Source organism: Seriola aureovittata, chromosome 5 (assembly GCF_021018895.1).
Source record: "Seriola aureovittata isolate HTS-2021-v1 ecotype China chromosome 5, ASM2101889v1, whole genome shotgun sequence".
Lineage (NCBI taxonomy): Eukaryota > Metazoa > Chordata > Actinopteri > Carangiformes > Carangidae > Seriola > Seriola aureovittata.
In genome coordinates this window covers 7,465,577-7,486,396 of record NC_079368.1, presented here as the reverse complement: position 1 = coordinate 7,486,396, position 20,820 = coordinate 7,465,577, and the positions used below count along the sequence as shown (strand labels likewise).

Below are 20,820 nucleotides of genomic sequence, written 5' to 3'. Positions count from 1 at the left end.
CACAAATAAGCGTGCGTTATTTTTAATGTTTTGGTGATGCCACGTCTTTGACAGGTCCACGAGAATGGCCTAGAGTGAGTGTATGACATAAGTGGATAGGACTCTTTCAAATAAAAATAGTTTGACATGTCACAGTGGGAAGAGCACTAATGTAAACAATTAAATGTTGTCCAAATGTCATGAACCTGCTTCAGTTTCAGGCTCCCCCAGGAGTTTTCATGCAGCTGGTGTTTGCCATGAGGCTTACTGTGACCCCGTATAGAACTGACTGACCATTAATGTTAATAGTAACACCTGTGCTTTTATTCCTGTTATGTCAAAATATATCTGCTGTAGAAAAGACCTCTTCAGGTGTTGTGTATTTTTCCTCATGAATAATATTTTTTGTGTAATGATCAGGAAAACATAAAACAGGTAAAGGTTACAATGTGGTGCAGTGCGCTTAATAGTGGGAAATATGTTATTCACATAGAGGCATTATGTGAAATCACCTGTATGGGTGGGAGGGTATGCAGTAGTATTAAATATCTAATAATTTCAATTAAATTCAGCAAAATTCAGGTATATCTAAGGGTGAGATTGGTTATACTAAGGGAACCTGTTAACCCATACAGTAGAGCATAGGCCTTTTTCCACAGCAGACACCTGTCAAGAGTAGGGGAAGCCCAGGTGTTATTAACAGGAACAATGGCTCCATTATAATAACTGCACCAGTTGGAGGCCCTGTGTCAGAGTGACCCAGTATGAACAACACCATGACCCTGATTCTGATGCAACTAAATGCAATTCAGTCATCATTCTTTTAAAGTTTTTACATCTGTGTTTTTCCTATAGTGATGTGTTAAAATGTCTTCTGTGAAAAAGGCTTATTCATATAAACAATAATTTGAGAACCTTGATTACAAACATCAAAGCAACAGACAGAAATAAAACACAAATTGAGGTAATAATAGTTACTTTATTTATGTTAATTCAGTTTAAGCGGACATTGTGTTTAATGGTCCAGAGCAAAGGAAACTGTTTGGGTGCCCCACGTTGAAGGCACAGAGGTAACCAAACAACAATTAAAAGAGTAAACTGTGAACGTGAGTGTGGTCCAGTAAGAAACAGAGGGACTGGTCCCAGTTATGAGGTCTGGAGGGAGGGTTTACTCATCCGTACCCTCATAGCCATCAGGAAGAGCATTCACATGTGGGTTGTGGAAAAGGGTTTTTTTGCCATCTCCCCAAGGGAAAGGCTGTAGGAGTAAAAAACAAGGCATCACATAATTAAGTAAAAATACTGATAAAAGTGTCTCTTAAGTCAGACATTTTGGAAAGCGAATTATTCTATAAAGTCAGACCTTGGTGCGAATGCGAAGGTGGCTGTAAGGGATGAACTCTGGCCGATCATGGCCATGTTGCTGTTGCTTCAGGTACATGTTCAACATGCACACAGCAACACCAGGTATGGCAACCAGGAAACTGAGCATCCTCCATTTCTCAGCTGAAGGAGAAAGACAATAATGATTTGTTTAATGAACAATTATACATCCAAAGACTAGGCTTTCTGAGAATTGAACAGCAGGAAAACAAGGTTTCCTTATGATGTTATGAATCTGCACTTACCCTGTACTCTTCACCATGACTAAAATGTCAGATTCCACCATTTTTTTGTACACTACACAGAGGAGAGGATGAGGCTTGGAATAACCTACACAATTTACAGCAAATCCTGATTTAACTTTTAAAAAATTGGCTGTCAAGATGGTTTTATGGTGGTGAGTTACCAGATTCAATACTAGCCATGGGTCAGTAAACGCAGTGTCCTTTCCAGCAAATGCTAAAATCCCTTCACACACACAGCTGAATGGCCCTCTGATCAAGACTTTGCACCCAGTTTACCACAACAGCTTATAGACACCCCCCCCCCCCCCCCCCCCCATTGTGCTGTGTCATATCATGCCACCTTGACATGCTCTTAACTTAGGTGACATTTAATTCCTAGCAATTAAATCTGCCTTTCAAATTTATGAGCATCCACTCTCTATTGTCATGCCCAAAATTTCAGCCATTTTGGAAAAATATATTTGAATTTTTATGCTGTCATATTGAAGCCAGACCCATTGATAGGTATTTTGGGTGCCACATTTAATAAAGCTGATAAATGTCAATCACAGGCAGTTTCATTATGTATGGTATTAGCAAAAAAAAGGCTATACATCAGAAGTGGAGAGAGGCGCTTGTGCCTACCTTTGAAATAAGGCTTAGGGAACTGAGCAATGTATTACACTTGGAAGACCTGAGATATCTTTTTTTTTAAAAAGTCAGGGTTATTCATGAAAGTTTGGAATCCAATTAAAAACCGTTTTGGTAATTATTTGCCAGTGATCTTAATATTTATCAAGTATTTTTATTATGCAAAATTAATATTACATGTTTGTTTGTTTGTTTGTTTGTGCCCTGTGTGCCTTGACTGTCCCAAGCTGCTTGTCATGTATTATCTGGTGTGACATACCCAACATCCCAAGTTTGTAGCATTTCTTATGATAAAAAGCCTAACCTTCTCAGTTTACAAGGAAGTTGCATCCTCCATTAGGGGGGCAACAGATAGTTTTTCCTTTTCGCCTTGCAGTTTGCCCTCTTTACTGTTTCAAGCAATCAACAGTCAGTGCGACATACTTAGAAATTATTAAGACTTTGAGTGCATTGAATCAGTATGGTTATTACAAAAGTACTGTCATAGTTGTCCCAAGTTGCTGTATAACTACTCATGACAATTTCATGCAAGTAATGTTTGTCACAGGAGTTTTATTTGAACGAACTGTCAAGGCTATTGAATGTTTGAATGTGTAACCTTGTTATGAAAAATAATAAATAAATATTGAAAAAAGAAAAAGTTATGAACATGTCACTTGCTGGGTATAATTAGTTTGAGCCTTACACTTAGTAAAAATTATCACATTCAATTTACTTCTGCTCATTTTCTTTCTGTCTCAGCTATATCAAATGAAAAATTAAAAACTGAATAATTGCCATTGTATAATTGTGTTAAAATCTGTTTTTTCTTTAACTGTAATGCATTTTTTCTGTTCGTGATAAACTACTGTAATCTATTCAAAGTTACCTTTCACCCCTCTGCAATATCTGCTCGTATCCTGTTTATATCCTGTATTACCTTATTTGTTTTTTCTTCAATGACTTCTTCTGTAAACTACTTTCATAACTTGATCAAAATTGAGAGCATTTATCACTAGGAATAAGAGTACCCAGTGACCTGATGTGACCGTGTTGTTGCTTAGCTTGCAGAAAGTGTTATTCATGACACTACTGAAATTTCAAGCCATGTAATTAACAAACTTAAAGTGACAACGCTAAGACTTTATGAGTATAAGTGTTAATGCTTGTAGGGGGGGACAGACTGATATTAAAATGTATTTAAGGTAGAAATTAGCTTCTTCTACGCACTGTCCGCTCAAGGGTGTTCAGATACTGCTAATGCTAAGAAAGCTAACGCTGGCCCAGCAAGGTCACCGCCAAAGTATAACAAGTTGTTCAAAATATAAATTACATTAAATACAACCAGTGAGTTATAATGAGGTGGTACAGTTACCTAAAGCGCCGTGTCCACCACCAGCAGAAGCAGAAAGCTGGCGCCGGGCCTGGGTCAAAGCAGACCTTAGCAACACTTGCGAAGTACGTCCGAGAGCCGCCATTTTCCTTTCTGAGAGACGATGGGACCGGAAGGAATTTTCTTATAGAGGTGTCACGTGGGCCTCCACGGCTTGACGCCTCTCCTTCGCCCCCAGCGGTGAAACTAAGAACTACAAGACTATCTTTGCTCAAGTTTCTGTCTCTCGCGGGACTTTTATATGAAAATTGGAAAAATTATGAAACAACACCAGAGGGCAATGTAGTGTAAGAATGTAAATTTAAGTTAAGAATAAACTGTACTCAGTATTTAGTTTCAAAGATAAGCTAATCCTTTCTTTGTGGAAAAGTACTGATACCAAGTTGTGAAAATACTCCATTACAAAGTCATATGTTCAAAATCCTCTAAAAATATTAACATAAAATGTATTTACAACACCAAAAGCAAAAGTCCACAGAAAACTGGTTCACAATTTTTAATATTGAAACTTTAAAGAGAAAATTGCATTTTATTCTTGAAGCAGCAAGATGGAGCTAATTTAAACTACTTAATGTATAGTTAAACACTGTAAACTAGTCCCCCCCCCCCCAACAAAGAGGCCAGGCACCCCTCATAAGATTCACCTCTCAGTTCACAAGATAAATCTGACAGGGTGAGATACATTCAAAACACGTGCTGTTAAGGAAGTTTAGTGTTTCTCTTTAAAGGGGAGGACTTTCTGTGATCTCATGGTCAGAGTCCAACCAGAGAAATCCAGAGATAATCTGGATGATGAAGGTGAGTGATGAAAGTTCAATTTATCATAGAGTCTATTGAGTCTTGTTTGTTTTTTGAAATGTCTTTGCAGTCATTATTGTCAACATGCATAGAAATCCATAACTGTGTAGAAATGTGCATTAATCACTGCACTGTCATGCATGTTCAAATGACACAGTGAATTATACACTGAATAGTTTATACATCAATGAGGACAATGCTCTTACATCATAATTCACTTGGTGAAGCGTCTAATTAAATTTGTTGCATGTTAGTGTTATATATATACGTTATATACTGTATACAGGATATAATGGCCAAAGTTTATTTATTGAGTCGTTAATAGTTAACATATTAGGCCTGAAAACAAACAAGTGAGATTTAGCTGCTCTCTGATTCGCCATTGCTCTCTGAGAATCTCAATTTGTCTATGGACTGAATACTTTGATTATTAATTACAAGATGTTTTCAAGGTTGCAAAGAATAACATAGTATTGCACTACCAGCAATAAAGAGCCTAAAAAAATCACTTTTACCAGATGAATCTGATCTCTTTCAGTTATGGACTATCAGTTCCACCAGTTCGGACCACCTGATAACAGCTCCCTAAGTGGAGAAATCAAAATCACTACACAACCAGGTACAACATGTACATGTCAGCTGATTTTGATTCATGCTTTAAGATGTTGCCTTAAACTAAGAGAACAAGACTGTCACTGTTTGAAGGTATGAAGAGGATCGTGGCGTTTGTCCTGTATGGCTTCCTGGTGCTGTTGCTGTTAATTCTGCTGATGGTCACTGGGATAAAATGTATGACTTTACACTCAAATTGAGCTGGGTCATTCATATACTGGATTGTTACACAACAATTATAATATGACTATTTTCTTATCTCAAAGTTTCCCAGTTAAACAAGGAAATCACTGATGTCAAACTTCACCTTGAGAGTATGAGTCATGCAGGAGTATCTTCACCGTCCAGTTCGGGTGAGCAAACAGGTTTTCAGGTCTGGATATATTGATGCAGCTGCATGTTTGATGCCCTCTCTTAAAAAATGTTTTTGTTGTTTTAGTGGCTTTCCAAACTGCAAGTGAAACAACTGTACAGAAAGAAGCCCAAGTTACAGGTAAAACCTGAATACTTAAATATCAATAAAATCAGAACTCACAATTTTTTTGCCACTCGCACTGTATGACTTGTCTCAATCTTCTCAAACCAGGAGCGTGTAAGGATGGATGGACGTCTTTCAGTGAAAGCTGCTACCTGCTGTCCACCACTGCAGCTACCTGGATCAAAGCACAATCTCTGTGCGTAGCACAGGGAGGACACCTGCTGGTCCTCAACAATGTAGAGGAGCTGGTGAGGTTTAAGTGTTCTCCAGTTTGGTTCCACATAGTTACAGTGGCGCTGGCAACTGGTTATGATTGTACACAGGCCACTGATAACAAGCACTTTTACAAGTGTAACAAAGGTTTTAAAATAACCTGTTGCTATCTTTTTTTATTTCTAGGACTACATTTCATCAGTTGTTCAGATCTATTCCAACTACTGGATTGGACTTGTGGAGCGACACGAGGAGGGACACTGGACCTGGGTGGATGGGACTGACTTCTCCTCAACCCCAACGTAAGAGAAACAAGAAGCTGTGAAAATGAAAAGCACAAACAAATGCTTGGGAATAGAACTCATCATTGTGTGTAACATAATTATGTCTCCTCCCTCCTCTGTGTGCAGTTTCTGGGATGAAGGTCAGCCTGACAACTGGGCCTTAAGAGAGAACGGAGAGGACTGCGGGCAGCTTCACGCCTCTGACCGACGCAAACGCAAGAGGTGGAACGATGCAGACTGCAGCCTGCAGTACCAGTACATCTGTGAACACAGGGCATGAGAGACAGCCGACCTCTCTGAGCTGCTGAGCCCACACCAACATCACAGGCCTGATTTGTTGGGGGGAAAATGGCAGAAATTAAAACGGATGCAAATTATGTTTCTGATATCACTTTATAATTAAGAGTGTGGATCACAAAAAGCTGAAATTTGCATACACATCTTTGAAACTTTAATAAAATAATGACTACGATTACAATAGTTCTTTTCTCCTTTAGTGATCTTTAATAAAAAGTCACTCTTAAATGTTGGTGGTGAGTTTCTTCTGACTGCGTATCCCTGCATCCCTCGGCTCACTTGCAGCGGTCACTGGGAAGGTGGGCATTTCCTTCATTATAACCTGCCTTGGCAAAGCACAAGGCTGCTTTCCTGTCACACTCACAGATGAACTTCTCGCAGGCGTTGTTGTTATCTACATGATGAGGACAGAAGAGAGCAATACTAGTGTTAGGAAGAGAATAAAAGAGGTGGAGACAACAATTCTTGGTCCATTTTTACCTCTCCCAAGGAGGTTATGTTTTTACCTGTGTTTGTTTTTTTGTCAGCAGGATTATGTAAAAAAGTACTGAACCAATTTGCACTGAACTTGGTGAAGGGATGGGGCAAGGGCCGGGGAAACCCCGTTATATTTTGGGGCATATCTGGATCATTTACTATGAATTTTTTCTATGAAGTCCGGTGTATGTTGTTTGACAGTGGCCTTGGCAGAGGTCTGTGTTCTCTGAGTGCCCTTCTAGTTCTAGTTTGTTAAACACTGATTGATATTATAAACAAGAATGATGTAGTTCCTTGTTTTTCCCTGACAGAAAACTCAGTAGCTAGTCGGTAGAAGTTGCCGTGTTTAGAGGCGACATTGTTGTCCGACACTCACTCAGACAGGTGATGGTCTTGCTGGCCTTGTCACATCTGTAGCTGTATATTTCAGTGTAAGGATTGTCGAAGATGGGCCAGCAATCGTCATGCTGCATGGCTTGACCGTAGCACTGGTCGTGCACCTGACAACACCTACAAGATACACAAAGCATGAGGAGGTCATTACAGCATGTTCTGCATATCAAGCTGAAGCTGCAGAAAAACACTAAGTTAATTTCACCATCTTTTGGAAGCTTTAAATTAAAATCAGGCAGCAATTAACAATTACTTTTTAATTATCAATTAAACCGCCAATTAATTGTTCAATTACTAACCATTAATTCATTAATTAACATTGAATCACACAGAATCCAAGGTGATGTCTTCGTATGCCAAGTTTCCTTTGAACAACAGTCTGTTGTTGTCACTTTTCTATCGCAACAGGACTAAAACAAGCAAATATTCACATTAAAAAAGCAGGAACCACTGACTTCATGGCCATTTTGCTCATAAAAAATACTTGATTTATTGAATGAAAATTGCTGATTTGTTGCTGATTCATTTTTGTTGATTTACTATGAAAACTTCACAAATGTTTCAGAGCATTTAGCGTCAAAAACTAAACTCCATTCAGCTGTATCGTCTCTGGGTGACGGCAGGACGTCTCAGAGATAGGCATCTCAAAACCTGAGAAAATGAAACTAAAACTATCTGCATGTCACGATACCAACAGAGGGGAAGTCAGAAAATATTGTCGGCCTTTTAAGTTTTTGTACTACAGTTAGAGGAATGTTGGAGCTGAAGAATCGAATCATAAAAGCACAACGCAGAACATGAACCAGAACAGCAGAGGAGTATTTCTGTACCCGAACCCTCACCTGTCAAGCTCATCCACAGGTGTGCCGGAGCCTCCCAGCCCACAGTAGCAACCGTAGTCAGTGTAGTCAAACAGCGGCCAGCTGTCAGGTAGAGTGCAGATGATCATCGCCCTGAACTGCCACAGAGCTGGGTAACCCATCACTGTGGGATATGATGGAGAATCTCAGACAAAGCAAAACCACCTTGCAGTACCTCACAAGGGATAAAAATATCCAGGAATGAGAGCTGTCATGGCAGAGACATTTAAGTACTTATGGGTTGGGATGCTGAGGAACAGGATAAGCAGGGAATGAGTCATGTGCATGATGCAGGTGTGTAAAGCTTAAAGCTTACGTTGACTGTTGACCTTGAGAGCTGGTGCTTTTTGACTGAATTGCCAGGAGTCTCCCAACCTTCATACATTATGCAATGCATATAGTGTATACCTACACATACACAAACAAGAGCCCCTCATATACATATTATTTTTGTGATGTTGTACTATTATACTATAGATTATTTCCTTTTGTGTTAACATAAACACTCAACTTGAGTAACCTGCAGTGGAAAGTCACGGGAACTCTGACAGGTGCCAGCTATTGACACAGCTGTCGAGTTATTCTAAATTCAACTTCAGTCTAAACTCAAGTGAGCACAGAGTGAGCAGGAACAAATAGATCAGGGAATATTTGATTAGCATAGGATAAGATAAGAGGTTTTGAAGGGTTTGTGGGAGGCAAACCTGAGATCATCTCGACATGTTGTGTATCCTGTGGATATGTTTGAAATGTCTTATCCTACACTGTGTGGGAACAGACTGAATTTGACCAAAAGCTTCGGCTACTGACAGGATGAACAGGGTATTATTATCTATTATTACAACTCATTATCCTTTCTATTTCAATACCATGAACATCAAGCCACATACCAGAGCACAATACACTGTGCATCTGCTTTTTCTTCTCTCTCAGGATTCGGTTCCACTTCACTACTGATGGTCAGGCATAAAACAGTCACTTGACCAAGACATTTGGCATTTAGGGCACAAGTGGAGACAATAGGAAGACACAAGCTGTTTCCTGGGAGTCGAGCTGAAGAGACAAATTAGTTTCATGTAAATGAAGAGGGAAAATACAAAGGATTTTATACATGAACAAGGCCTGAACTGTCAGTCTCCTTGTTCGTGTTTTCTTTTAACTGCTTCTTCACAGAGATACTCAAGTGCTGCAATATAAAAACACTCTGTTTTGAATAAAAGTCTTGCATTATAAGCAAAATGTACAAGTATCAAAAGTGAACTGTCAATGCATTAATGTGGAAGAGGCATTTTGCCGCTACAGTGAGGCAGAGCTATTTTTCATAACAATTTCATACTTAGTTTGGTCATTTAATCATAACAGAGCGGCACATTTTCTAAACTAACCATATGTTTTAGTGAATAGTAACAACATCTTATTTGCCTTTGAATCTTAGAAGGACCATAGAAGTATCAAGTAGCACAAAATAAAAAGTTCCTAAAATGTCTGCTTAGGTACTGAAAGCACTGAAATAAAGTCAAAACAAAATGCACAGGTCACCTAAAGCTCCCACCCCCTCTTATCTGTAGTTGTCTCACACCTCCTGTGATATAAGAGACTGCAACCAAACCTCAGGTTCTTATGACTGTAGCCATGAATCTGTCAGCTCCTCTGCTGCTGCTTCTCTCCGGTAAGACTGAAAAAACAACTGTCAATATGTGTCAATCCTTTACAGCGAAGGGTGCATCTCTCTACCAGAGTCCTGTCACAGTTAATCATATTTGTATGTTTTGTATTAGGAGACTCATTTTCTCCTGATTCGTTGTTTATTTTTCTGCCTTATGTGCCTCTACCAGCTTGTGTGGTCAGTGGCGGTCGGCTTCCCAAGGCCTTATGGCAGTTTGGGAGTATGATCCAGTGCGCCCAGCCCGATGTTAGCCCTCTGCGCTACAGCGATTACGGCTGCTGGTGCGGCTTCGGGGGGAAGGGAACCCCTCTGGACGAAGTGGACATGTAGGAAGCTGTCACTCCCCAATTTTATCTCTCATACATCATCCTTAAAACAAAAGACACTTGGGAAACTTTCTCGATCATGCCTCTCTAAACCTTCCTCTTGTATTCTCAGGTGCTGTAAAGTTCATGATAAATGCTATGAAAGAAGCAGAAAGACTCCTGGATGCACGGCCATTGCTGACCTTCCCTATGTTCTTGTTTACGACTTCGCCTGCTCAAACCAACAAGTGACCTGCTCAGGTAAGACTGGCACAAACTGATACAGATTCATGCCATTTTCACTGACTTTCTCACTCTTCCTGATGAAATTCAAGGACTTCAATTTGAAATGTCCTGGGATGAAACTGGTCAAAATTATACAATAGGTTCAATTTTCAAATTTAAAACTCTGGATGGGAAGAGCTGATCATAGAGCATTTTCTGTTTACCCTAGGCAGATGATATAAATATTGATATATTTAGTTGCCACATTTTAATGTTATTAATGTTGATGTTATTTTTTTTTCTATAACGGTTATATAACGGTAGAGAATTGGCAGAACTCAGTGAAAAACAGACGGTAGATTTACTGTAAATAAAATGAATTAAACGAGGCCGCATTTATGGGCCTGAGTGTAGTGTGTATATATAGGGACTGTATTGAAACAGCTATATATAGGCATTACACAGCCTGGAATCTCCCGCTCCTGTGTAGCACCTTCACACCGGCATTTAGAGAACGTGACCAACATATGTTTAAAACGTGCCTCATGTTTTCTTTTTACCCGTTTCTCTACAGCTGCCAACAATAAGTGCCAGGCTGCAGTGTGTGAGTGTGACCGTGTGGCCGCTCACTGCTTCGCTCAGGCTACATACAACCCTCAAAACAAGAACCTGGATCCCAAAGTCCACTGTGTCAACTGAGTTATACAACCTCCCACAAAAAAATACAAGAGAATGGTGGATTGGTAATATTGTTCTTTAAAAAAAATGTTTAATTTCTCCATGATTTTTAAATAAAACCTGATGTAAAAGAAAGTCTGATTTTGTACAAAGGCGTGAGTTTAATAGAGAGAATAAAAACAGTGAAACTCATGTTGCCCTCCAGTTGAATTTCACCCTCTTTGTGTCCTCATGTGTGTTTGCTCACACGGGGAGAGCTTCTGCAGCAGAGGTTGAGTTTTTTAAAGTTTACTTAACTAAAACTTAACTTTAACTTTTACATCTTACACAACCAACGTCAACATCGTCCACTGACACATATGGATTAAGAGACTTCATTTGAGCCTTTTTTTTGTTTTACTGATCATAAAGAAAGAAGCTTTAGTTCTAGTTATGCGTCGTCGTGAAACATCATCTCTGTGTGGCGACTAAAATTTGCACATTTACAAAATACGAGATTACAACATGGGTAAAAAAAAAAAAAATGTTTTAAATTGAAATCAGGAAGACATTTAGTTTCCGTTTTAAACAAAACAGTCCAAATAGCAGCTGTGAACAACAACAGAAAAACTATCATTCCAATACACGAGGCGGGATCGAGGCTGTGTGGATTATATTGGCTTGTACAGAAGAGTGGTCACATACTTCTTTTTGTATCGGTGTGTTGCACTGAGAACCATCACCCCGTCCTAAAACACAACCACAAGAGCAGCATTTACACACAGATGAGGCTTAAAGCTGAAGTTGACACTATACAAGAGGAAATTGATTACCCGGGTGAAACGTTACAATGATTGTGATTATTGGGAATACAAGCATTAACATTGTGCGTTGTCCCACAGTTTGATCGAAATCCATTAGGTGTTTAGATGTTTTAGCTGACAGACGGAGGGGTTGATCTATAATTTCCCCCTCACACTGTGAGAGACAACTTTTTTTTTTTTAAAAAAGGAGGATTTGTTACCTTGATGGAGAGGGCGTACAGGTGATTAAGCATCACATGGTTAGGCTCCGGAAGTAGCGTCGGGTCACACTAATGAAGATCCAGAGAGACAGGATGCATTTCACTAAACTGCATGTTGTGGTGACAGGTCTGTCGAGCGGTGCGTGTCATTAAGACGAGCATGTATTCCAGCATCAAAGCCGTACTTACAGAGACACCTGTGTCCTTGTTGAGCAGCACTTGCAGCAGGTGGGGAGGTAAGATAGGAGGGTGTTTGATCTTGTCTTCTGATTTGGTCACATACGTGTCCTGTTGGTAGGGGCCGGGTGGGGAACTGGACAAGTCTGGAAAGAACGATCACATTAACACTATTTCAATACAGCCTCATGTCGAAAAACTGTAGTTGTTAATGAACGAATGCAGGTGCCAGTACCTGAGATATCTGCAGAATCCTGCGAGTCAATTCTGAGGGCGTCAAAGACTTCAAAGTCAGTCGTTTTCACCTGGATAATGTTATTGACTGTTCCGGTTTTAGACGTCATCACAGCCTGGGAGAGAGCGTAAACAGACATTTGATAGCGGCACTTGTGAGTGTAGGTTAGGCATTTTGTAGCGGCAGGAGAAACAAGAGTACATCTCTGATACGTTTGCCTCTAAAATGTAGGTTTTCACTCACCCCAGTCGGATCCAGAGTCCACTGACCGTCCACACAGAACTTGTACTGGTGCTCTCCCTCCGGCAGGTCCACTATAGCCACAAAGTTCTTCTGACTGGGTTTGAGAAACAGCCACGTGTCACATTGTCATTTCAAGACACGGTTCAAGGACGCAAGGCCTTGATAAGCGTTCTGCATGTGTCAAACTACCTTCTGTTGAGTGGGATCTTTGTGGCCCAGTTGTTAAAGGAGCCGGACACGAAGACTTCTTTGGCGGCCCCTGACCATCTGAACACGGTTGGCCTGGCCTGAGTTGGACTCTTGCTGTCACTCTCCAGGTCCTGCTGCCAGGCCAGAAACTCCTGTATTTCCTGCGGAGCCTTTACAGCGCGATATCAATGCATTGTTGCCATGTTAACGAGAGCGGCTTCAGCCTCTGCACAACAGCAACACAACACTTCCTGACTGTATGAGCAGCTGGGAGGGAGGCGAAGATCGAGTCCACCGGTTCATGTGTTAGTGTGCTTTTGAAAAATGGACAGTGTGTTTTTTCTTGCGAACTCTCTGACATTCATCCTTCTCATGAGAACAAACATAACACACACACTTTTTGGACATTTTCACGTTTCGTTCTTCTGTCTGGAATTTTTGGTAAGTCAGTTACTTCCAAATCTGTCATTACAATATTTTAAGTTTGAGTGAGTACAGTCCACTGTATAGCACAATAAGAGAAATACTTTATGGTCTAATCTTTCAATATTTTAACTTTGTCTCATCCTGTTGCAACTATTCAGTTTTTACAAGGGTGTTTTTTACCAGTGTTTTTGCCCATTTTTATATTACTGCCAACCATTTTCCAAAGCACACCAAAAAGTTTTTCTGATTTATTCACTTCCTTTGCAGCAGCCTTTTAATATGAAAATCACTTCGCAGTGACTTCAAATTTGTTGAAATGTGTTTATCCATCAGCTTGAACATTTAGCGGCCCTTATTTTTTGTTACATTATAGTTGTGCACTGCACAATGGTGGGGCTGTTTTGTAAACACTGAAATGCTTTTTCGGAAACTGCTTAACCTGGGATTTTAAAGTTGGTTGTTGAACAGCATTTTTTCACTGCAGGGAATTCAAACTCTTCAGACTCTTAATTCACCAACAAAAGCGTATAGCTATTGCTTTAAATATGAATATAATAATGAAATGAAAGACACACTTCTAAATGTATGTTAGTAAATAAAGACATGACATTTGGGTCTTACGACTTTTTTCAGATACATTATAAACTGCAGGTTTGTGATAAAAGTCCAAAACAGCATTATGTTGTTTTTTTGAACACATTTTCCATTATTTGCTTTGAAAGAGTGTGTCATGTTTTCTCTGTCACACCAGTCACATCTTTGGGATGGATCTTACCCTAATGTTATTTTGAGAAAAATGTCTTGGTTCAGGTTTATGGGGAAAATAAAAAGCAATTCAATATTCAGCATCAAGGATTTCAATGGTGGCCATGAGAGCTCAACGCTCTGCAACTTAAGAAAACATCTTCATCAATTTAACAAAACATGCTTTGCAAAAAAAAAAAAAAAAAAACACATGCAAATACACAAACGTGTGCAAATTCAGTCCAAAAACACACTGTAGATTTCTTACCCCCAGCAAATTACTCCAAGAACACAACCAAAATTATGGAATTAATCACATCCAATTCATAATCAATGTACAAAACCACACAGAACACTAAGGGCGTTTCATGTTAGTGCAATATAATGGGAAAGTCCAAAACAAAAGGCTATTTGATTTCATCACACACAGTCTGCAGTATGACTGTGTGACAGCATTCCTGGTGTGAACTTCTTATCATACCTTTGAATCGTCTCTCTGGAAAAGATCTGCGTCCTCTGTGCTGTCCATCAGGATGTTGGGACGAGCCTCTTTCCCTCCCTGCTGTCCATCCCTGTACGACCTCTCACCCTGACCCCCGCTGGATCTGTCGCTGCTGCTGTTCCCCATCCTGGAGGCATCAACCACTGCCACACACACATCAACATCAAGTCAACACCTCTCTGTGTCCCGGGACATGCAGGTCACAGACCACCACCAGGAGCCTCGCAGTGGTCCCTGGACATGACCAAAAGGCCCTTCTATTATTAAAGCTAAAAGTGGCCTCTTGCAATCTCTACTATGAACAAAGGTGATTGTTCACTGGTTTCATTTTCTTTTTTTACCCTCTGTGCTGTAACCAGCTGTAGTGGAGAACACAACAACACAACAACCACGCCACCAACCCAAAATCTTCCCAGACGCGGGTTGTGTTTCTGCAGTCTTATCAAACGATCTACTCGGGGCTAATTTACATGTCTTCGTGAAATCGTGTCCTTCTCGTTGTTGTTCCTGTCTTGGGGCTGAAGTTTTCCTCTTAGACTAAAACAAAAACCATCATGAGGCGAAGCAGCTGCAGAGTCCCACGGATTCATCACAGATGAGCGATCCCCTCTGTCCCGTGTTCACCTACCTGTTTCTGTCTTTAGGCTCCTGTTGTCAGCTGCGGCTGCGTTTTCGCCATTTAGTGGAAACTTCAGTCTGTGTGAGTGTGTGTTGAAGAAAACACACCTCTTCCGCCTCCCGTCCTCGAGATCAGGGCGAGTTGAAGTTTAACCCGATTGTTGCCAACTGTTTGGTTTTACGTACGTGACTCGTTTTCAACAAGTTTAAATCAATACAATAAGAACAAAACTGTGACTTTCACCCGTTTGATGGCTGAATTTACAACATGAAAACAGGCTGACAACAAAAACAGGCTGCTAATGGTTTACATGGGGGAAGAAAATAAAAGACACGCATGCTCAGAGATCAGTCATTCATTTTTGTTTTTGTTTTGTTTTTTCTATTTGTACATATGCCTCCTATAAATGTATTTAAATCTAATATTTTGCTACCCATGGTGTGTGTGTGTGTGTGTGTGTGTGTGTGTGTGTGGATGTTTTGTTGGGTTTTGGGTTACTGATTTTTGTGTAGTTTATATGCTGAAATGGAATTGAGGCAATAAAAATAATATTTAAAAAATAAAATTCATATATTTTTTCATTTTCTTAATGTTACTTTTTTTGTAACATGATGTCATAGTTTTTGGCTGACTTGCAATTTTTGAGGACACACTGGTTGTGTCCCAATTCAGGGGTCTATGAAGATGTGGCCCTTAATGGAAAAGAAGGACGCATTTCTCGGCCACATTTAAAGGAGCCTCGAAATGTCTAGTGGCATCACTGTGATGCCATCGGTCTGCAAAAGCAGCCTCCGAACGATGCAATTGGGACACAGCTACTGATTCATGTTAAGGGGTCAAAAGCCAAACACAACAGGGACCCGCTGGCCTGGAAGACATTTTGTCAAAATGATTTTGTGGCCAGAATGTGTTTGGGTTATTTTTAAATGTATCATAAAAACAAATAAGTATTTTAGCTCATATATTTGTGTTTGTTTTATTACCTCTGCCAAGAAGGTTATGCTTTCACCCGTGTCAGTTTGTTTGTCAGTTTGGCAGATCTAGATCATTTACTATGAATTTTTTGTGTATGTTGTTTGACTTTGACCTTAGCGGAGGTCTGTACTCTCTGAGTGAGCTTCTAGTTTTTAAATTTTGTATCCATGTCGTGGGGTGGCCAGTAAACCAGACGTCTGTAGTCAGAAAAGCCTTTTAAGATTTCTGCAGCTAGACAAAAAAGTGTCCTTGCTCCTTATCACATCTGATTTCTCTGAGAGGTTCTCACGGCTATCCAGTTTCATGTTATCCACCTATCTAAAGCCTGTAGCTATACACACTCAAAATGAAAAAACACACAGTCATCAGTATTTCATTGTTCAACCTTTTAGTACATGTAATCACAACTGAGAACCCCTCCCTCGATCCCCGCCTGTGGCTCTCAACCCCTGGCGCTGGTTCTAGTCCCCCACCTCTGCCTACTTGGGCTTTGGAGGACCTTACAAGTTCTCCCTGAACTGTCCTCTCGTTCTCAAACCCTGGCACTGGCCTCAGGCTGCCAGCTCTGGCTGTTTGTCATTGGGAGGGCCTCACACCTGTCAATACCGAAAGTATTGACCAAATGATCATTAATGATCAAATGATGAAACCTGAAAAACTGTTTCCACACCACCATCATGTAAAAAACAAAACGTGCTAAGGGTTGAGGACCAGTCTGGACCAGGCACCAGGTGTGAGAACTTGGGTTCAGGGACAAACATCGTGAACTGAACACCAGGTCAGCGACCTCAAAGCCACAGTCCGCATTTCTGCAGAATTTGCATGAGGGAATTACCCAAAGTTCATAGCACTGTGACATTAAACATGGGGTTTGCCATGGTTATCACAGGACGCCCGGAAGCGCACACACACACACACACACACACACACACACACACACACACACACACACACACACACACACTTGCACTTCTATCTTTGCGAGGACACTCATTGATGTAATAAATTCCCCAGCAACCAAACCTAACCATCGCAGCTGAATGCCTAACCCCAGCCAAGTCTTTACCTGCAAACAGCATTTTGAGGGTGTGTCAGAAAGTGAGGACTAGTCAAATTTTCCCCCCAAATTCACCATATCCAAAATTCACCAAATCTCGATCCATATTCAACCACAAATATGTCTTTTTACATAACGTCTTTGCAGTCTTGTTTGTGACTGCACTGATAAAGATACATGATCAATGATTGGTCATTATATAACAATACCTCGTTAGTGATTCCCAGAGCTGTACTACGTTCCCATGGATTCTCTCTGTAAAGTTGGTCCTCGGTGCCTCGGCACACACAGGAGCCACTCAAATAGCTTATGTCCAGAACAACAAGAGGAGGTGCTGTAGTTAAACATCTGACACACAGAGAGCATGTTGGATGGGTCAGTAGTTTCTTCATGTGTTGCCTCCAATGCTCGGCCCTTAGAGAAGGTCAGCAGTGCTCCAGCCCTGCAGAGAAAAGACCCTGCCTCCCCTGCTTCAGTTGTCTATGCGTTTGGAAGATGGGGTCCCCGGGGCCTAAACAAACAAAAAAGACCTCCCACTTCAGCTGGTGTCCACCTGGAAGTTCTTGAGTTGCCTCTTGACCTTCTGACCACAACTCCCAGCAGCCACATCAGCAAAGGAGGCTTTGAACATTGCCTGCTCAGATTTCATGTAGCCAGCCTCCCCAGGTGAGAGCTGATAGTTTGACTCTTTTTGATGTTTCCAGTTCATCCTCGCTGCACTTTGTTTTGGTTTACCACACCCGCCCAGCAGCTTCCTCTGTCACCTCATACAGCTCACTGGCAGGTCGAGATCAGTGTCAAAGACACTTGGCTGCAGTTGCAACAAATGACTAAAAGGTCAGGCATCAGTCTTTGGCCTAAAGTGTTCTGGGATTTATTTATTCATTTTTTAACCTTGTTTTTATTTTTATTTTATTTTCTTGTACAAATTTGTTTTAATGTCTTTTCATCTGTGCTTTTGTATTTATTTATTTGTAGTATTCTTGTTTTGATGCTTCAAAAGGTAAAGCGTTATTATTATAAGCATGATCATTATCATCATCATTATTATTATCATTGGTATCAGTTAAACTAACAGAACACACACACTCAAACACTCTTTATGCAGATTTATGCAAACCCTCCACCTTGATAAGCTGGTGATGAAACTTTTATTTTCTCTGTAATTAATGTGCTGGATCACTGCACAGCCTAAAGATTATATGCTCTATTTTTAGCCTTGTGACAGTGTCAATATGACCTATCAGAGTACACCATCCCTCAGACTCAACAAATTGGAACAGGTGTCAAAGGTGGGTGTGAACTGAGACCAGTCAGTACCACAAAACCCCCCCACTAATATTATTGCACAGTGACAACATTGTTGCTGTGTCATACTATTTATTGCTTCTGTGTAGAAATATGGAAATATGAAATATGAAATAAACATTTTGGTCAGGTCAACTTATGAAATCTACATTTCAGAACTAGTTTTTGATTTCGTCTCATGAAATATGAGAACATTACATTTTTTTCAAAGCAATAATATCTTACTTTTTAGATTCTATTTAGAGTTTTGTTTTGTTTACCAGACCATGTTTTGTGAAAGTAAACATTTTATTTCAGACATTTATGCACACAACATGTAAGCTACAGTGAAGCTGGTCAATGTTTCAAAGAGTCATGATATTCCTCTGCTTGGAATTGGCAAAGTTAGCCAATGTCAGATCACAGTTTGTTCATAATTAAAGGTCAAGGACCAGCTCCATCAGAAGAAGTCCTGTAGGATCCTTCTTCGTAAGGACCTTTGTACGATCATTTCTGTCACCGTGCAAATACAAAAACTGTTAGAGTTATATTGCAATATAATGTAGACAGCTGCAGAGACCAAAGATGTGCGCGGCTGTGTTTCAAAGTCGGACTCTGCCGGCTCATGCAGAAAACCTCCAGAACTGTTGATGATAGAAGCCAAGCAGAGCTCCTCCTCGTCCCCTGGAGCTGATGTCTCCATGACAGTTTTACCTCCTCTGCACTTCCACCTCCTCTTCATCCTCAGGATGTCACACCACATGCTGTGGAGGGACAGGATACTTTAAATCTTAATATTCTTCTGTTAAATTTTGCATCATTTATGTGGTGTATCCGTACCGTAGTAAAGTGCACAATGGTATACGCAGTGATGATCATGAGACCGATGATGAAAGAAATGACCCCCATGTGGAGAGCCTTCCGACCCAGCCGCTTGGAGCCATCATAGTCCTGCTCGTCATAGCTCTTCTGGGCCTACGGGGTGAGAAAGATTCAAACACAACTGAGGCAGAAATGCTGATGGTGTACATGCTCATAGTGCACATGTAAGATCCTGTGGACAGGCATGAACTATGAGGAAGAAGCTAGTCCAACCTTCCCAGTCAATAGCACAAGTTATATATGACCCATAGGCACGTGTCTTTCATGGGAATCTATACTAAACATTCAGAAATATATTATTCACTGTCTTGATTTGGACCCACATTTATCTCCCTGCACCTGCCTTTCCTGTTGTCACTAATTCATATTTGCGCTGAAGCCAGAAGTCCTCAGCAGTGAAATACACTGGACTGCTGTGCCTGCATGCCTCATCCTGTTACTCACAGCTACAGCGATGCAACAGCTGCTGTTGGCACATCGTCTCAACACAGCTCCGTCCCTTCAGACGGCTCAAAGACGTGAGTCAAATCTGAAAGTGTTGTGCCGATCTACTGCTTCAAACTTTGTGTCATCCCGGCAGGAAATTAATATGAGCCAGAGAGGTGCAGGAAGAGCCACATCCACAGGCTGGGCCGCTTCAGTTTTAAACACTGATGAGAAATGATGAACTGTGTGGTAAGCAGTTACGGACATGGTTTGGCACTTGGACAGAGCATAAACTGGAAGTATATTTCATCTTAGCACTGATCAGCTGAGGCATGTGTTAATTATGTAGCTGGGCGGTTCGGAGAAGTGAAGGAGCTATTTCTGTGTCTGAACTGGCTCATGATGCTTCATATATAAACTATACGGAACACGTCTGCTGATGAAAAAGACACAAATTACTAACTAAATATGTTATATCCAGGCACATCATCCCACACAGTCTTTGGGGGTTTTCCCAGCAGCGGCACTCTCCTCTCTAATTTAGATATCCATATGTCATGCCACATGTTGACCGGTCTCAATGCACCGCCAGCATATAACTAAACCTCACACAGACATCACTTGTATCCTATAACTACTCATTAATAGTAACCTGGTATGTCCAGGCAAAACTCACCAGCACTGAGAAAACCAGCGCCACAATATTGATGGGCCACGCAGGGCAGAAACAGGTGAACATGGTGAGACAGAGGTAGTTCCTCAGAGGGGGGATCTCTTGAGCCTCCCCGTTCTTCACGAGGTCAGAGCTTCCTTGCAGTGAGGGCTTGGTGTTCATGACCGGCTGCGGCGTCCCCCCCTGAGACAGTGAAAGCAGAGAGGCGAAGCAGAAGCGCAGGGAGACACTGGGAGAGGGGAAGCGGGAGGCAGGGGAGGGGAGGAGAGGGGAAGTGGGAGGCAGGGGAGGGGAGGCAGCAGAGCAGTGATGATGGAAGAGAGAAATATGCCAGCAGAGAGACATGAGAGGGACGCAGAGGCAGGCTGGTGACGAGTCTGAAGACTCAGGGCAGCAGACGTACCGAGTCAATGCTGCTGCTGTCTAGAAACAATATCATATGGAGGGAAGTGTTGTTAAATGAGGTTTCTTCATGTTGGTGTTACTT

At 41.0% G+C, this 20,820-nt stretch overlaps 6 protein-coding genes across 7 annotated transcripts; 2 read left to right on the top strand and 4 right to left on the bottom strand.

The window, feature by feature from the left end:
• Positions 1-938: 938 nt before the first annotated feature.
• Positions 939-3,750, bottom strand: LOC130169557 (cytochrome c oxidase subunit 6A, mitochondrial). Its single transcript, XM_056376410.1, has 3 exons — positions 3,592-3,750; positions 1,343-1,485; positions 939-1,237 (listed from the first exon to the last, which is right to left on the bottom strand). The coding sequence occupies exons 1-3, from the start codon at positions 3,692-3,694 to the stop codon at positions 1,148-1,150; spliced, it is 336 nt and encodes a 111-aa protein (XP_056232385.1). The 5' UTR covers positions 3,695-3,750; the 3' UTR covers positions 939-1,147.
• A 593-nt stretch (positions 3,751-4,343) lies between these two features.
• asgrl1 (asialoglycoprotein receptor-like 1) lies at positions 4,344-6,474 on the top strand. Its single transcript, XM_056376407.1, has 8 exons — positions 4,344-4,407; positions 4,946-5,026; positions 5,113-5,196; positions 5,286-5,372; positions 5,459-5,512; positions 5,606-5,745; positions 5,897-6,012; positions 6,121-6,474. Exons 1-8 carry the CDS (start codon positions 4,359-4,361, stop codon positions 6,272-6,274), a joined length of 765 nt encoding a protein of 254 aa, XP_056232382.1. The 5' UTR covers positions 4,344-4,358; the 3' UTR covers positions 6,275-6,474.
• On the bottom strand, positions 6,418-9,910 carry pla2g1b (phospholipase A2, group IB (pancreas)). The gene is made up of 4 exons (XM_056376409.1): positions 8,912-9,910; positions 8,004-8,145; positions 7,145-7,278; positions 6,418-6,685 (listed from the first exon to the last, which is right to left on the bottom strand). Exons 1-4 carry the CDS (start codon positions 8,931-8,933, stop codon positions 6,567-6,569), a joined length of 417 nt encoding a protein of 138 aa, XP_056232384.1. The 5' UTR covers positions 8,934-9,910; the 3' UTR covers positions 6,418-6,566.
• Positions 9,642-10,922, top strand: LOC130169554 (phospholipase A2-like). The gene is made up of 4 exons (XM_056376408.1): positions 9,642-9,690; positions 9,857-10,013; positions 10,126-10,253; positions 10,792-10,922. Exons 1-4 carry the CDS (start codon positions 9,642-9,644, stop codon positions 10,914-10,916), a joined length of 459 nt encoding a protein of 152 aa, XP_056232383.1. The 3' UTR covers positions 10,917-10,922.
• Positions 10,923-10,964: 42 nt separating this feature from the next.
• On the bottom strand, positions 10,965-15,187 carry prkab1b (protein kinase, AMP-activated, beta 1 non-catalytic subunit, b). 2 transcript variants are annotated; one of them, XM_056376405.1, is made up of 8 exons: positions 15,043-15,187; positions 14,394-14,557; positions 12,743-12,912; positions 12,554-12,647; positions 12,311-12,425; positions 12,088-12,221; positions 11,899-11,967; positions 10,965-11,623 (listed from the first exon to the last, which is right to left on the bottom strand). In XM_056376405.1, the coding sequence occupies exons 2-8, from the start codon at positions 14,538-14,540 to the stop codon at positions 11,546-11,548; spliced, it is 807 nt and encodes a 268-aa protein (XP_056232380.1). In that variant the 5' UTR covers positions 14,541-14,557; positions 15,043-15,187; the 3' UTR covers positions 10,965-11,545. The 2 variants fall into 2 exon arrangements, with proteins under 2 accessions (XP_056232380.1, XP_056232381.1); XM_056376406.1 differs by lacking the exon at positions 15,043-15,187 and adding an exon at positions 14,885-15,025.
• Positions 15,188-19,096: 3,909 nt separating this feature from the next.
• On the bottom strand, positions 19,097-20,498 carry LOC130169214 (transmembrane protein 233). The gene is made up of 2 exons (XM_056375723.1): positions 20,337-20,498; positions 19,097-19,327 (listed from the first exon to the last, which is right to left on the bottom strand). Exons 1-2 carry the CDS (start codon positions 20,493-20,495, stop codon positions 19,097-19,099), a joined length of 390 nt encoding a protein of 129 aa, XP_056231698.1. The 5' UTR covers positions 20,496-20,498.
• Positions 20,499-20,820: the final 322 nt, after the last annotated feature.